Source organism: Neoarius graeffei, chromosome 18, assembly GCF_027579695.1.
Source record: "Neoarius graeffei isolate fNeoGra1 chromosome 18, fNeoGra1.pri, whole genome shotgun sequence".
Taxonomy (NCBI): domain Eukaryota; kingdom Metazoa; phylum Chordata; class Actinopteri; order Siluriformes; family Ariidae; genus Neoarius; species Neoarius graeffei.
Window position 1 is genome coordinate 13,792,055 of NC_083586.1, and position 15,029 is coordinate 13,807,083.

Below are 15,029 nucleotides of genomic sequence, written 5' to 3' on the forward strand. Positions count from 1 at the left end.
GCTATCGTAGCCTGCAGGGAATCGGCCGTCAGACATTCTGTCGCATGTCCCAGACCCGGTGAAATGTAACTGAATTGTCTTGGCCAGGCCTAAGGGTCCCATCTGCATCTCATCATTGCTGAGGAGTGTGCTCCCATCACCCAATCAAGCATCCAGCCAGAGCAGGTCATGATATATTTTTTACCATATTAACATGCCATTGTGCGTCATGCCTGATGTAAAGACTCTGGTCTCTGCGAGCCTACCACACAGATTTAATACTTGTCATTTTTAGGGCATACCTAACAACGTGTTTTCTTTCTCTCCCCCCCCCCCCATCTGTCCCTCTGAGTTACATGTTGATCCTGGGATTGAGATGCTGGCCTCTTCTGCCCCTCGGACCTGCTTGATCCATCCTGGTGCCCTGTGTCTGGTCGGAGTTTTATCGCCCCACTCCTGTGAAGGACGGCCCCATGAGGACAGTTGAGGGTTATACCTGTTAAAACTGTTAATATTATAGTCAGGCTGTCTGTTGTTGCCCAAATGAGGATGGGTTCCCTTTAGAGTCTGGTTCCTCTCGAGGTTTCTTCCTCATGTCGTCTGAGGGAGTTTTTCCTTGCCACCGTCGCCACAGGCTTGCTCATTGGGGATAGATTAGGGATAAAATTAGCTCATGTTTTAAGTCGTTCAAATTCTGTAAAGCTGCTTTGCGACAATGTTTATTGTTAAAAGCGCTGTACAAATAAACTTGATTTGATTTATTTTCAGCTTGTCTTGAAGGTACACAAACTTTTTGCACCTGACTGAAGCAAACAATTTTATCCTGTATGTATTGTGAGGAAGGGAAATCTGGGGTTTAACATACAACTGTGGCTTGTGGTTTGTCTTGTTCTTTTTGTCTGAGATGCAGAGAGACTTACTGCAGTATTAATCATGGACATTTTATCATCAGTAAACTGTGCAGGGCCTGTTGTTTCCTTCCTGCACTAATACCCCTGAGACAACTCATCAACCCATTAAAAGCTCACAAAAAGTTAAAACTGTCCACAGAAACATGGAACAGATGATGGCTTGGATGCCATGTGAGATATTCAGCTTCTAAATCTCTGCATTTCAGCTGATGTCTGAGGCTGTTTTGGGGGAGGCCCGACTCAGTATCAGTGTAGAGTTCCTAATAAAGTGCCCCTGAGTGTCCTGAATGTAAATGCATTAGTGTTGATGGGGACTTGACCATTCAACAAGATCGTTAGATGGTGTCTTACCTTGGAGGAATAGGAAACCTGTCTGAGGCATGTGTAATCTAATAAATCCTGCCATTAAAATAGCTGCAGTTGTGAGGTTAAATCTCAAGACGGAGTTAATGTTGGGCTTTTGACTGATTTTGTATTATAGAAATTAAAGTAAATTTTATGATGGTTGAGTTAGATTTTGAAATGGGGGAACAGAACCACAATTTGTTGCATTTGTCTTTATTAACATCACAGCCATTATATCTATAAAGTGCCCTCCACTATTATTGGCACCCCTGGAAATGACAGTGAACACAATGTAACTGAAGCATGTTTCCCATTTAAATTGTACATTTCAGAGTTGGAGTATGAAGGTTTACAATGATTCAGGATACAGTGGCTTTTTAAATAATTATTAGTAAGTAATGCTGATAGAGAAATTATAATTTAATTTTTGTACAATATTGAACTTTATCAAAATAGCTGCAGTTGTGAGGTTAAATCTCAGGCCCGAGTTAATGTTGGGCTTTTGACTGCTCCCGAGAAATGCACAGGCTTATTCTTCACCATTTACACACAGAGTAAAAAGTTAACAAGACAAAATGAAGAGAAATTCAACACGAATCAAAATATGACCAAAGCTACCATCTCTAAACCTGACCCTAACTTTAGTCCTTCATATGTGTGCATGTGTGTGAAGTGTGACACAGAGCACACACAGGGATGCACAGAAATGCACACTTGAAATTAATTTTATTTGATAGAAAACTTGGGCGGCATGGTGGTGTAGTGGTTAGCGCTGTCGCCTCACAGCAAGAAGGTCCGGGTTCGAGCCCCATGGCCGGTGAGGGCCTTTCTGTGTGGAGTTTGCATGTTCTCCCCGTGTCCGCGTGGGTTTCCTCCAGGTGCTCCGGTTTCCCCCACAGTCCAAAGACATGCAGGTTAGGTTAACTGGTGACTCTAAATTGAGCGTAGGTGTGAATGTGAGTGTGAATGGTTGTCTGTGTCTATGTGTCAGCCCTGTGATGACCTGGCGACTTGTCCAGGGTGTACCCCGCCTTTCGCCCGTAGTCAGCTGGGATAGGCTCCAGCTTGCCTGCGACCCTGTAGAAGGATAAAGCGGCTAGAGATAATGAGATGAGATGATAGAAAACTTAGGAACAGTCATTAACCTCCATGTTCTTACACATTAAGAAGCAAGTGCTCAGAAATTAGAGGGAGAGAAACCATCAACATGTGATGATGGAGACATCTTAAGAATAAACTCATTTGTTGAGATACAAAAAAAACAAAAACAAATGTATCACATGACACCTGTATACCCATCACCAAGAATGAACATTTTAAAATCACTGTTTGCAGGACCAGGTGTTCTAAACTTCCTGCATGGGTGTAAATGATCTGAATGTGGGATGTTTTCCAGATGAAAAACAAATAAAATGTACAGAACAAACACACTGAAGAATACAAATCCAAATAGATTTCACCTTACTTGCCCATAAACCCTCTATTCATAAGAAAAGCAAGAATATTATAGGTAATGTTCTCTGATAATATGAAAAGATCATGCAGTATGGAGACAGTGGAACTGACTGAATACGATATTAAAAAGAAATTGGTGAAACATCTGGATAAAGAGGATACATTTACATTAGTAATGTATAGAAGAGTATAAATGAGACAGTACTGTCGATCTGCTGATGTTGGATACAGATGGTGGACCACAGCTTCAGTCTTTATGTTCACTCAAAACATTTCTTCATCAATCATACAAAGAAAAGACAAAGATTTTAATTGTAATATAGAAAAAGCTTATGAGATCATATTCTCACAAAAACACTGACTAACCATCATAGGTAGAGCAGATGAAGTTGAGTTTGTAGCTCTGAGGCAGGTCGATCCACTGCTGATGTCCTCCAGACTGAACTGCTCCGCTTCTCTTCTCATGGCTGCAGTCTTCATTCCATGTCCCGGTCCCCGGGGCCCAGTCCTGATAGCAGACCATGGTTCCAAAAACCCAGAACCAGATCCGCTGGGCACAGTCGTGACACAGGCCAAGCCACACGTGTTCAGTGGAGGCATCTTGAACCACCTCCTTCACCCAGAGCTGCATCTCCTCAGTGCGCACTGAGACCAGGTCATAATGATGATTCCTGCAGTAATTCAGAGCTTCCCGCCAGGTCAGATTCTGTTTGATCAAGATCAGTCTGTCTGGAAAAAGCAAACATTCAATAAAAGATAAAGTGAATCTTTACAGCACAAGATAAAGTTTTGCTGTTTTTTTTTTTCCTCTGTGTTTAGCAGAAAAACATTAAACCATCAAAGATATCTGGATATAAGAGCTGAAACTAAGGTTAATGGTTTTTTTTTTCATATGTCTGTTTTTATACAAACATTTTCATTGTTTTGTTTCTTGCAAGTTTTATCCACAGATTTATTTGCTATTGTATTTATAAAACAGAGTATTGAACACAGTTAATAACAATCCAATACAGCATCAGCAATCATTAAAAAAAAAAAAACTCTTTGTTGAAACACCATTGTGTAACTCACTCTCATGGCAGATGAATGGGAGCTTTTCTGTGCAGTTCACATCACTCCAGTAGTGTGGCTCAGACACAGACACTGCAGCACAGTCCAAACCTCCACTGGGTTTGTTAGAGCTCCAGTATCTGAATGATGATTTACTCTGATCTGACCATTTCCAGGAGTTATGAAACAGACCAATCCAAACACGGTCATCTCCTGAACTTTGAATCTTTCCCCTGATCTCCTCATTCTCAGTTTGGTTCCTCACACTAACCAGGTCGGTGTGATTCTCTCGGCAGTAGATCTGAGCATCACTCCAGGTCTTTTTCTCATTAATCAATATGTATCTATCAGTGCTTGTGTTCCTTTCTGAAAGACATGTAATTGACATCATGAATAATTTGTTCATGACTCAATCAGATTTCTGTCTTTTCTGTCATCAGATGAAAAATATCAAGGACAGGAAATAATACACACAGATCATCCAGGTGATTTTTATTACTGTAAAGCCATAGACTGGAAACAAACAAAATAAAAGTATTCACATCTATTTGCAAGTTCTTACCTTCATAACACACAAAAGGGGATAACCGGTTACAGGGGGCGTCATTCCATCCACCACTAGATCTGTACATGACAACACAGAACTCAATTCCCCTCCTGTTGTCTGGTTGTCCACTTGCCCAGTTTCTGTAAGTGTCTCTGTCTCTGTAGAAAGTTTGGTCTGCCAGAGACCACTGCCATTTCCCAGTGCCCTTTCTCTGTAGACCGATCCAAGCTTGCTTTGCAGTTTCCTTCTTCAGTGTGTGATCCAGCTTCATCATCTCTTCCATGTTGTTGATGGAGGCCAAATCAGTGTATTTCTCTCTGCAGTAAGTCTGAGCTTCACTCCAGGTTTTATTCTCATTCACAAAGTGATAGCGGTGAGGAACATCTGCCCCGATACCACATACTACTGTGAGACACATGAGAGAGAGAGACATATGTGGCGCTGTGCTTTTGAGGAAATTAAATATTTACGTCTGAACAATGTAATATATAATGCAAAATAAATGAGTAAATAAATAAAAATGGTATTTGCTTTTTGATAAAATTTTACGGTATCTCTTTACTCATGATGAAAATATTTACAAATAAAACATTTTTATTTCTTTCAAAATGTGTGAAATTGTCAGTTTCAATTTGCAACATGATTTTCACTTTCTCAAATTTTATTTATTTATTTTTTTCTCCTAGAAGAAGGGCCCAACCTTCACTTTCTCTCTCGGCTCATGCTTTTGACGTTGGTAAATTTGCTCGGTAAAAATTCCACCACGAAACACTGTAAACTTGGCTATTGACATTTTTTTCCCCTTTGCTATTGAAACAAACTAGTTTTTAAAACCAAGATAATTTATTTGCACCTGCTCATTTTTATATTTTGAGGAACCAGAAACAGCATGTAATACAACATGACCTAACCAGTGAGCAACCTTTAAACGTCTTGAAGAACGACTGTTGTTCAACTCCATGCCACCATGCTAATTTAACCCATAAAACTGAATAAACACTTATGTGATTCTTTATGTTGTTGTGTAATTGAATAATTAAATGACCCTTTCCACCTGGTGCATTGTGCTGCCATATTAAAGAACACAACATAGCACTTGACCTGCTTATATTTCATGCAGCTTGGAATAAATCCTAAATGAGTTCATGAGAAATATTACAGTGTGTGTCATGTAAAGGTGGACGGCAGACGGATGTAATCGTTGGAAATGTGTTCATTATAAAAACAACAAGCAGGCATGTAAGTCGAAAATGTAAAGCAGAATCAAAAACCAGAAGGCAGGCAAAGGTCATGCGAGGCACAAACAGACTAGACGAGGCAGAGACAAAAGGCAGAATCCAAAATACAAATGCGAGCCGGAAACCAGAATAACAATGGAAAAGAAAGGCTTGGTAAGGTCAGACAAAAGAGTACTGAGTGCATTACTTCACAAAGTCTGTGAGAGTTTAGTGTCATTAGGCCTATTTATAAAAAGAGTTTCCTGCATTGCAAATGATGGAAAACTTTTACCACTGCTAAGAAATGATCGCGGCTACGTGGCAGCCATATTTTATGTACCACGTGACTACAGCGATAACATGCAGGACTTCAACATGATTCTCGCAGAAATCCAACTTGGTAAAATGGCAGCAAACGTAACAAAAACACATGCAATATTTAACCTCTACTACTTCACCTGCATGAAAAGTTGTCAGTCAAAGCCAATATAAAAATCCCTCAAAAAAAAAAAAATCAGAATTGTCCCACACTCATCTCTCCATACAAAACCCCTCTCAAAAATCACACATCAGCAGACATCCCAATCTGTAAAACGTCATTTCAGGGAGGGAGCCCCAAGCCCTCCATACAAAAGGATGAACAGGACACGTCACAATAGAAAATTATTTAAATTAGATACTGAAATAAACATGAATAGAACAAAATGCTTTTTTTTCAAGAGACTATTTGTATGAACAATAACACATCAAAAAGCTTTTCTGAAACTAGTATTACAAACACAATTACTAGCTTTTCTATTTCTTTTGCAAACATTCCTTGTATTGTGATGTGGCTTGCTTTACAGATTTGAGCAATCTGCCAGAAACCTGAACCCTGTGACAGTCTGTCTCAATGAACTCGTTCATGTTGCAAGACATCAGATTTACAAGGTGTTTGGTGAGACAGCAGACTCCTAAATTCATGTGATGCACCATGCTGAATGCCCTTTCTACATCACAGTTAGAAATGGGCAGCACCAAGTTAGACAGGCCTATGTGTAGAAAATGTGACAAAATATGTAGACTACCTCTATTATTTATGTAAACTACTTATTATTGTTATTATTAATATATTTTTTTAATATTCTATTGAAACTTTAAGCAAATCTTCAAGGAGTTTGTGTTTATCATGTAGCCTGGGCACCTTGCCAGCTAGTATAATCAATCTACACATTCGCCCCTTTACCATATCCCACAATCCACTGTGCAGTTGGGAACGTCTGGGGGCCAGGCCCAGGCTGCTGATAACGGTACAAAAACCAATATTGAGCTATATAATCAGTTTCAATGTTCAAATATTATGATGTTAAAATATGTTCAAATATCAGATGCTCAAATATTATTACAGGTCTCACAGATTTTTTTTTTTAAGATTAATACTGCTCAAAATGATTGTCCATTTGCAATTTGTCATCAGTGTACACTGTTAATGTTGTTGGCCAGAGTTATATTCCTGAGTAGTTGGAACATGTATTTCGTGTAAACAATGCATAGAGGGAAAGTGAAAGGGCTGTATGGGCGATAATATAAGGATGATCACTTAAAAGCTTCTATGCTGACAAAAAAATACCATGGAACCAGTAACCAGACATGTAAAAGCAATCTAATAACATCACAGTTCAGCTTACATCCAATATTTGAACATCCAAACTGATGACAAATTTACATTGATGACAAATTGTAAATATGCACTCATTTTGAGCAGTATTAATCTTGAAAGACCACATAAATCTGTAATAATGCTCCTGGATACACTGAACCGATGGACTGTCGGTCCGGGAGAGAGAGACGTAAAGTCCCGTCCACACAGAACACCGATTGGTCTCGTGAACAAGACAGAACAATCAGAATGCAATCGGGAGAGTTGGGATGTCTACATCAGCACCACTGATCTCTACATAAAATATTTGGAGAGCTCATTGTCCAATCCACACTGTAGAGACGAGTGAAGCCATCTGGCCACCATATTACTACACCCATCGTGTGTATTTGGTTTGTGTTAAACCGTCATATCAGATCAAATTTGCCCCAAGAAAAGTATCTCCTGACTTTTTTCCTTCCATTAGACTTAGACAACCTTTGTCATTCAGTATACAACAAGTGTGCACAGAACGAAATTTTGTTGCAATTTGGCTCAGCACAGAATTAAATATGAAGTGTATTAAATTTAATTATGCAGCAACAAAAATATTATAAAAGTGCAATAGTATAAAGTGACCTGTGGAATTAGGAAATGTTCAAGTTATAAATAGAAGTTTAGAGTTTGGATTTGAGCAGTCTGGTGACCTGGGGGAAAAAGCTGTTACAGAACCTGGTGGTCCTGCACCGAATGCTGCAAAACCTCTTTCCAGAGGCCAGAGGGGAGAACAGTCCATCGTGAGGGTGTGAGGGGTCACTGACGATGTTTCTGGCTCGAGACATGCAGCGCCTTGGTGCAATGTCCTGAATGTGGGGGGGGGGGGGGGGGGGGGGGGGGGGAGTCCCAATGATTTTCTCTGCTGTCCTCACCATTCTTCCAGTCAGAGGCACTGCAGCCTCCACACCACACAGAGATGCAGCTGGTTAGAACGCTCTCTATGGTGCTTCTGTAGAATGTAGTGAGGATGGGCAGGAGAAGGTGGGCTCTCCTCATCCTATGCAGGAAGTGCAGACGCTGCTGTGCCTTCTTGACCAGTGATGCGGTGTTCACAGACCAGGTGAAGTTGTCTGTGATGTGTACCCCCAGGAATTTGGTGCTATTGACCACCTCCACAGCCATGTTGTTGATGAGAAGTGGAACATGGCTGGGCTGGTTTTTCCTGAAGTTAACAATGATCTCTTTAGTTTTGTCCACATTCAGGATCAGATTGTTTTCCCTGCACCAGCCCACTAGCTGCTCCACCTCCTCTCTATAGGCCAGGTCATTGTCATCCCTGATGAGGCCCACCACTGTTGTGTCATGCACAAACTTCACAATGTGGTTGCTGGCAGCCCTGGGGACGCAGTCGTGTGTCAGAGTGAACAGCAGCGGGCTCAGGACACAGCCCTGAGGGGAGCCTGTGCTAAGGGTGATGACACTGGAGGTGTTCTATCCGACCCGCACTGACTGTGATCTTTCAGTGAGGAAGTCTAGCAGCCAGTTGCACGGAGGGGTGCTGAAGCCCAGGGGACCCAGTTTGTTCACCAGATGCTGTGGAATGATAGTATTAAATGCTGAACTGAAGTCCAGAAACAGCATCCGCACATGAGTGTTCTTCTCCTCCAGGTGTGTAAGGCTCAGGTGAAGAGCGGAGGAGATGGCGTCTTCAGTGGAGCGGTCTGGCCGGTAGGCAAACTGGAAGGGGTCGAATGTGGGAGGGAGCCTGGAGGTGAGGCACTCCTTTACCAGCCTCTCAAAGCACTTCATCATAATAGGAGTGAGTGCAATGGGCCGGTAGTCATTGAGTGATGTGATTTGAGGTTTTTTTGGCACTGGGATGATGGTGGCAGTCTTGAAACATGATGGGACTTTGGCTTGATCCAGTGAGGTGTTGAAAATGTCCATTAGAACATGAGCCAGTTGGTCTGCACATTCCTTGAGCACCTGACCAGGAATATTATCGGGGCCTGGGGCCTTCTGTGTGTTGACTCTCCTCAGAGTCTTCCGCACCTTAGCTGTATCAAGACAGAGTGCCTTTTCATCCTGATGGGGAACAGCTTTCACTGCAGGAGTGTTATTTAGTGCCTCAAACCTCCCAAAGAAGTTATGGAGTTCATTGAGGAAGTCCGTGTCATCATCACACTCGGGAGGGGCTATCCTGTAGTTTGTGATAGCCCATATGCCTTTCCACATATCCCTGGTGTTGGTGGTGTCGTGGAAAAAGTCCTGGATTTTTTGACTGTGAGCACGCTTTGCTAATCTGATGGCACGGTTCTTATTTTCTCAACTTTACCCCACATTCCTTATATATTTTTAAAGTGCTCCCATTCATTACCTTGCCCAGGATGGAGTTCATCAAGGGGCAAGGTATTGTTTGTGGGTTTTTTTTTTGTAAACCATGTTACGGGAAAATGGCTGGATAAATCTTCATGAAACTTTCAGGATAGATGGGCATTGGTCTCAAATAGAACCTCCAACATTTTGGGGATCATCTGGTTAAGGTCAAGGTTTTTGTAGCTACCGCTTCATATAGAGGTGGCAGCCACTATGTCATCATGCTGTAAGAATGTAAGAGTGTAACAATCCCGCAGTATGGTGTGAGAGCAGTATGGTGTGTTCTGATTGGCTGAGAGCAGCAGAGAATCAGAACCATGTTTATTGGCCAAGTATGTTCACACACAAGGTCAAAGTCACCAAAAAGGTCAAAATTGTTTTTTCGCAATATCTTCTTTCATATTCATCATAAGTGCTATGAGGTGCATTTTGCCTGGCAACACTTGTTATTGTTTTTCCCTTTTCCAGTTCAGTCTCTGATAATTTTTAATGGCTCTTTTACTACTATAATTATTTTTATGGAGATTATTTGAGTTTCTCTCTTATACAGTGTATATCTTTCTCTTTCGTATATTTCTTCTTCCTTTCTACTTAGGACAGTTGTTGAAACAGGATTATTTTCTCATGTTATTTGCTATTTTCACTTCATTAATCAGTCATGTCTGAACAGTATTTATTGGTCACATAATTTACATCACACATGAATCAATCCTGATAGAGTTCAATAACTTACAGATTATTCCTCAGTGCTCACACTAATCTCTCACATCTCATTTTCTTTAACACACATTGGCTTTTTGATACAACTGAATCGATATATTGATTTTATTTTTGTTTGATATAGTTATAAATAGATATTACCTGATGGTATTTTGGTTTTCTTGAAGTTTATGTTAAAACTTTTTAATGTTTGGGAAATATTAATTTGTATGGAAGCATTTTCCAATAAATGGAGGATTAGAATAATTTATTATTGTCTTATAATTATGCAGTAAATTGTAATTTAGGACTTGGTTAATTTTATTATTCTTAGATGGTTGATTAAACATAATTTGTAACTATAGCTATGGATGGTTTATTCAGCTTTAGATATTAATTTGTAATACTGTATCTACATGTAACTCTCTGTTCCGGCCATTATTCATATGATTAGTTTCATTTTGTTTTTCATTCTGTGCAATGTAAGGTTATTTATTTATTTTTAAACTGCTGATCTGGAACAGCATATGAGGGTTCACATGCCTCCGGGCAACAGGAAATGATGTTACTTTTGTGGATGCTGACACACGTCTCCATCTCTGTGGAAACCAGAATTGTTCTGGCATGCTGTAATGTACACTTTGTTTTCTTCCTGTAATGCATGTATTGTCTACATGTTTTCTATTTGGTCAAATTAATAATACTAATAATAAAATATGCAGTAATGTTCCTGAATGTATCCATGATGGTAAAATGTATTGAATACAGTAAATTATGATTAAAACACAAACACCCCCACAAAAATCAACCATTCACACACTGACACACACATGCACGCGTGTACAAATAATCTGTCCAATTTGTGTTTTTTTCCTCAACAATTAGATGAATAACATCTCCAGTTTTGTGTAGTTTCCTAGGCAGAGATATAACCATACCGATCCAATGTGCATGGTAATATGGTGGCCAGATCGCTTCACTCTGACTGGCCAATGATCTCTCCAGATAATTTATTTAGAGATCAGTGAGATGTCTGCATCAGCACTTGTGTCTGCCTGCAGTTACAAACCCAGTTACTGTTTGTCACAATAAAACAATAATTTGCATCTTTAAAGTGGTAGGCATGTTGTAGAAATCAAATGGTGCCAACCCTCCAAAAATCGATTTTAATTTCATCTTGTGATGCGACAAAATAGGACAAACATCAAGGGGGAGGAATACTTTTGCAAGACACTGTATACTGCAACTAAAAAAGGCACTCAAGTCAGTGTAGACACCTGACCTGAAGATCTGCTGGAAAGGTTTGTACATTGATTCAATTAAACTGTCATGTAAGTGGCAGTAGATGGATGTAATCGTTGGAAGAGTGTGTTTATTATAAAAACAATAAGCAGGCATAAAAGTCCAAAACATGAGGCAGACTCAAACTTGGAAGACAAGCAAGGGTCATGTGATGTACAGAGAGGTGAGCAGAGGGAGAGACAAAAGCCAGAATCCAACTGTTAGTCAAAACCCAGAGGAATAACACAAACAAAGGCTCGGTAAGGTCAGATGCGAGTGAACAGAGCGGTTACTTCACAAAGTCTCGTTGTGTTCAGCATCCTTATAAGCGTGCGCTGATTGCACTCTAATCCGGGACAGGTGCATGGAATTAGTCCTTGAGACACGTGCGTGGGCAGGGGAGATATTTCGAGGTGCATCAAGGGTGGAACGCGCACACGTGACAGTCTGATGTTTGTAGATTTATCTGAATTATTTATGAGGCCAGGGGAATATTAATTATATTATGGATGTAATGGAATATGAACAGGTACATTATTTGAAATGAACAGATTATATATTCTAAACAGATACAGACACCAACAGGAGGTGCACACACACACTTCTGGAAGTCAAGTAAAAATTATAGAGCAAGATGGGTTTGAAAACACTGCTGTATCAGTGGATTCTGAATTTTACACCCGATTTAAAGCGGATCAGTAGTTTTACAAAAATAGCAACAGATCACAAAGAGAAAAAAAAGATATTGTCCAAACTAGTTACATGTTAAAATGAAACAGTAAATTCATGCATTGCCATATAAAATAGAACACACACACACACACTGACCTGAGAAGAGCAGGGTCACTGATATAAGATGAAACATATCTGTAGGAGAAAAACAAATACTGAAAAATATTTCCAATATTATTTTTTATGAATTAACAATATGACTCTCTCTCTCTCTCTCTCTCTCTCAAAAAATACAACTTCACAATTTTACCAAGAAACTGGAAAGAGTAAACTCCTCTGCCTAAAGCACCATTAATAACACGTATTAATATGAACCTAGGCTATTGTCCAGGTTACAGCCAGAGCTACTGCCTGAGCTGTGCTGTTATACAGAAAAACATACACCTTTTGACCAAGAATATTCAAGAATTCAACCGTGCGGTGCTATAAATATGTCCATATACACATACATACAGAATAAGTAGACATCCCTACCTGATGTATGTCCTGTACTCCACACAGGGTGTGTGTTGCGAGTTTGTGGTAATGCGTTCACCTGTTCACCTTTGCACCTTATGCACCTGAACATAACAAACCTCTTATTATACAGTATCACTGTCCTCTTTTAACCCCTGCCATCCCTTTACTGTCAGCGTCAGAGCTGCTGGTTCTGATAAACAGGTAAATTTCAGTGGTTTGATTCTGAATGAGTTTCCAGGCACCAGTCACTGACAACATAAACAAAATACAACTTCACCCCCTTTTACTTTTTCACATGTTGCACTGTCACAACCTTGGATTTGAAGTGATTTGTGATTTTAGCATCTGATTTACTCAATGAATGTGACAAATGAAGACCACCGATGAACAGCAATTTTCAATTCTTGCCGCAAACCTGACGACTTTCCAACCCCTGCTGATGACAAGGATCCCCACAACCACAACATGACACTTGGCCTCTTGCTTGCTTCTCTGACTGACATCATCCTTATCCATCTTTTGGTATACAGCCTCCTCTCTCTATTCTTTCTTTGCATATTGCCCTAGAAACAGATGTTATCTCAGTATCTGCTGTTTATCAGTGTTTTGGTTTGGCAGTGATGTCATTATTCGGCGTGGCGATGTAGCTTACAGCAGGTTATGGTCGCTGAACTGCTGGCTGTCCAGGTGGTGCTCTGAAAACAGTGTGGGCTTTATAGATAATTGGGCTAATTTTGAGGGCACTGCTGGCCTGTTAGGGCGGGACGGTATCCATCCCACTCGGGAAGGTGCTGCTCTCATTTCCTGCAGCATAGGTCATAGTCTCAGAACAGGCCTAGTTAATTTCTGACAATCCAGAGCCAAGGCCAGGGAGCAAACAAACAGGCTAAACCGACTGTCTGCTAGCTGCACAGAGTCGTCACTCAGGGCCCACTACATCGAGACTGTGTCTGTTCCCCGAGCTCAACAAAAAGGTAGAAATTTTCAGAGAGTTTGTTCCAGTAACCTAATCAATATAAAATTAGATCAGACTGACTGTACAGCTGCTGCCAGCACCTTTGATCTAAAGGTGGGGCTATTAAATATTAGATCTCTTACATCTAAAGCGCTAATGGTTAATGAACTCATTACTGATCAGGAGTTTAATGTACTGTGTTTAACAGAAACATGGATTAAGCCAAATGAATATATAGCATTAAATGAAGCGAGTCCTCCTGGATACAGTTATATACACCAGCCTCGTCTAACTGGCAGAGGAGGAGGCGTCGCGGTTATTTATAACGATTATCTAGGTGTAACACACAAACCTGGTTATAAATTTAATACATTTGAAGTTCTTCATACTCATATAATGTATGTAGCCTCGAAAAATAAGTCTACCCAGTTAATTCCATTGCTTATTATTTACAGGCCCCCGGGGCCATATTCTGAGTTTCTTTCTGAATTTGCAGATTTTATCTCAGATTAGGTTATTTCCTTAGACAAAGCTTTAGTTGTCGGAGATTTTAATATTCACTTCGATAACCCAGAAGACCCTTTAAAAACAGCGTTTGTGTCCATCTTAGATTCAGTCGGGATTAAGCAGAATGTCATAGGACCAACCCATAATGGTGGTCACACCCTTGATCTAATACTAACATTCAGATTAAACGTAGACAATATAGTCATACTTCCACAGTCTGAAGTTATCTCAGATCATTGTCTCATCTCATTCAAAATATGTCTGAGTAATAATATATGCACCTCACCACGCTACTGTATTAAACGTACTTTCACGTCAACTACTGCACAGAGCTTTATAAATGATCTCCCAGAGCTGTCAACTTTGATTGGGTCACTGTCAGCCCCTGCAGAACTTGATCAGGCAACTGAATGCTTAGAGTCAACATTCCGCCATACTTTAGATAATGTAGCTCCTCTAAAAAGGAAAATGATCAGAGACAAAAAATTAGCACCCTGGTATAATGATGACACTCGCACATTAAAACAGACCACTCGAAAATTGGAACGTAAATGGCGTCAAACAAAATTGGTAGTGTTCAGATTAGCTTGGAAGGAGAGCTTCCTGAAGTATAGAAAAGCTCTTAGTGCTGCGAGATCAACATATTTCTCCTCCCTAATAGAAGATAACAAAAATAATCCTAGATTCCTATTTAATACTGTAGCAAAATTAACCAGGAATAAGTTCACTATCAACACATGCACACCTGCAGTATGTAGTAGCAACGACTTCATGAATTTTTTTAATGACAAAATTGAGAATATCCGACAAAAAATTCAAACTACTAATTTAAGGTTAGACAATGAAAGTGACCTTGTAGTTAACAATATAACTATCAGATCATCAGTTAGAATGTTTTACT

The 15,029-nt window shown here is 40.1% G+C and overlaps 1 protein-coding gene across 6 annotated transcripts in view; it reads right to left on the reverse strand.

Moving 5' to 3' along the window:
* Nucleotides 1–2,267: 2,267 nt before the first annotated feature.
* LOC132865944 (macrophage mannose receptor 1-like) overlaps nucleotides 2,268–15,029 on the reverse strand; it is a 99,764-nt gene continuing 87,002 nt past the window's right edge. For all 6 annotated transcript variants that reach the window (XM_060898443.1, XM_060898442.1, XM_060898440.1 and 3 more), the window contains 6 exons: nucleotides 12,682–12,767; nucleotides 12,304–12,342; nucleotides 4,303–4,692; nucleotides 3,762–4,106; nucleotides 3,057–3,419; nucleotides 2,268–2,965 (listed from right to left, as the gene is read on the reverse strand). In XM_060898443.1, the coding sequence (XP_060754426.1) occupies nucleotides 2,955–2,965; nucleotides 3,057–3,419; nucleotides 3,762–4,106; nucleotides 4,303–4,692; nucleotides 12,304–12,340 (1,146 nt within the window). In that variant the 5' untranslated portion in view covers nucleotides 12,341–12,342; nucleotides 12,682–12,767 and the 3' untranslated portion in view covers nucleotides 2,268–2,954. The remainder of the gene's footprint in view (nucleotides 2,966–3,056; nucleotides 3,420–3,761; nucleotides 4,107–4,302; nucleotides 4,693–12,303; nucleotides 12,343–12,681; nucleotides 12,768–15,029) is intronic.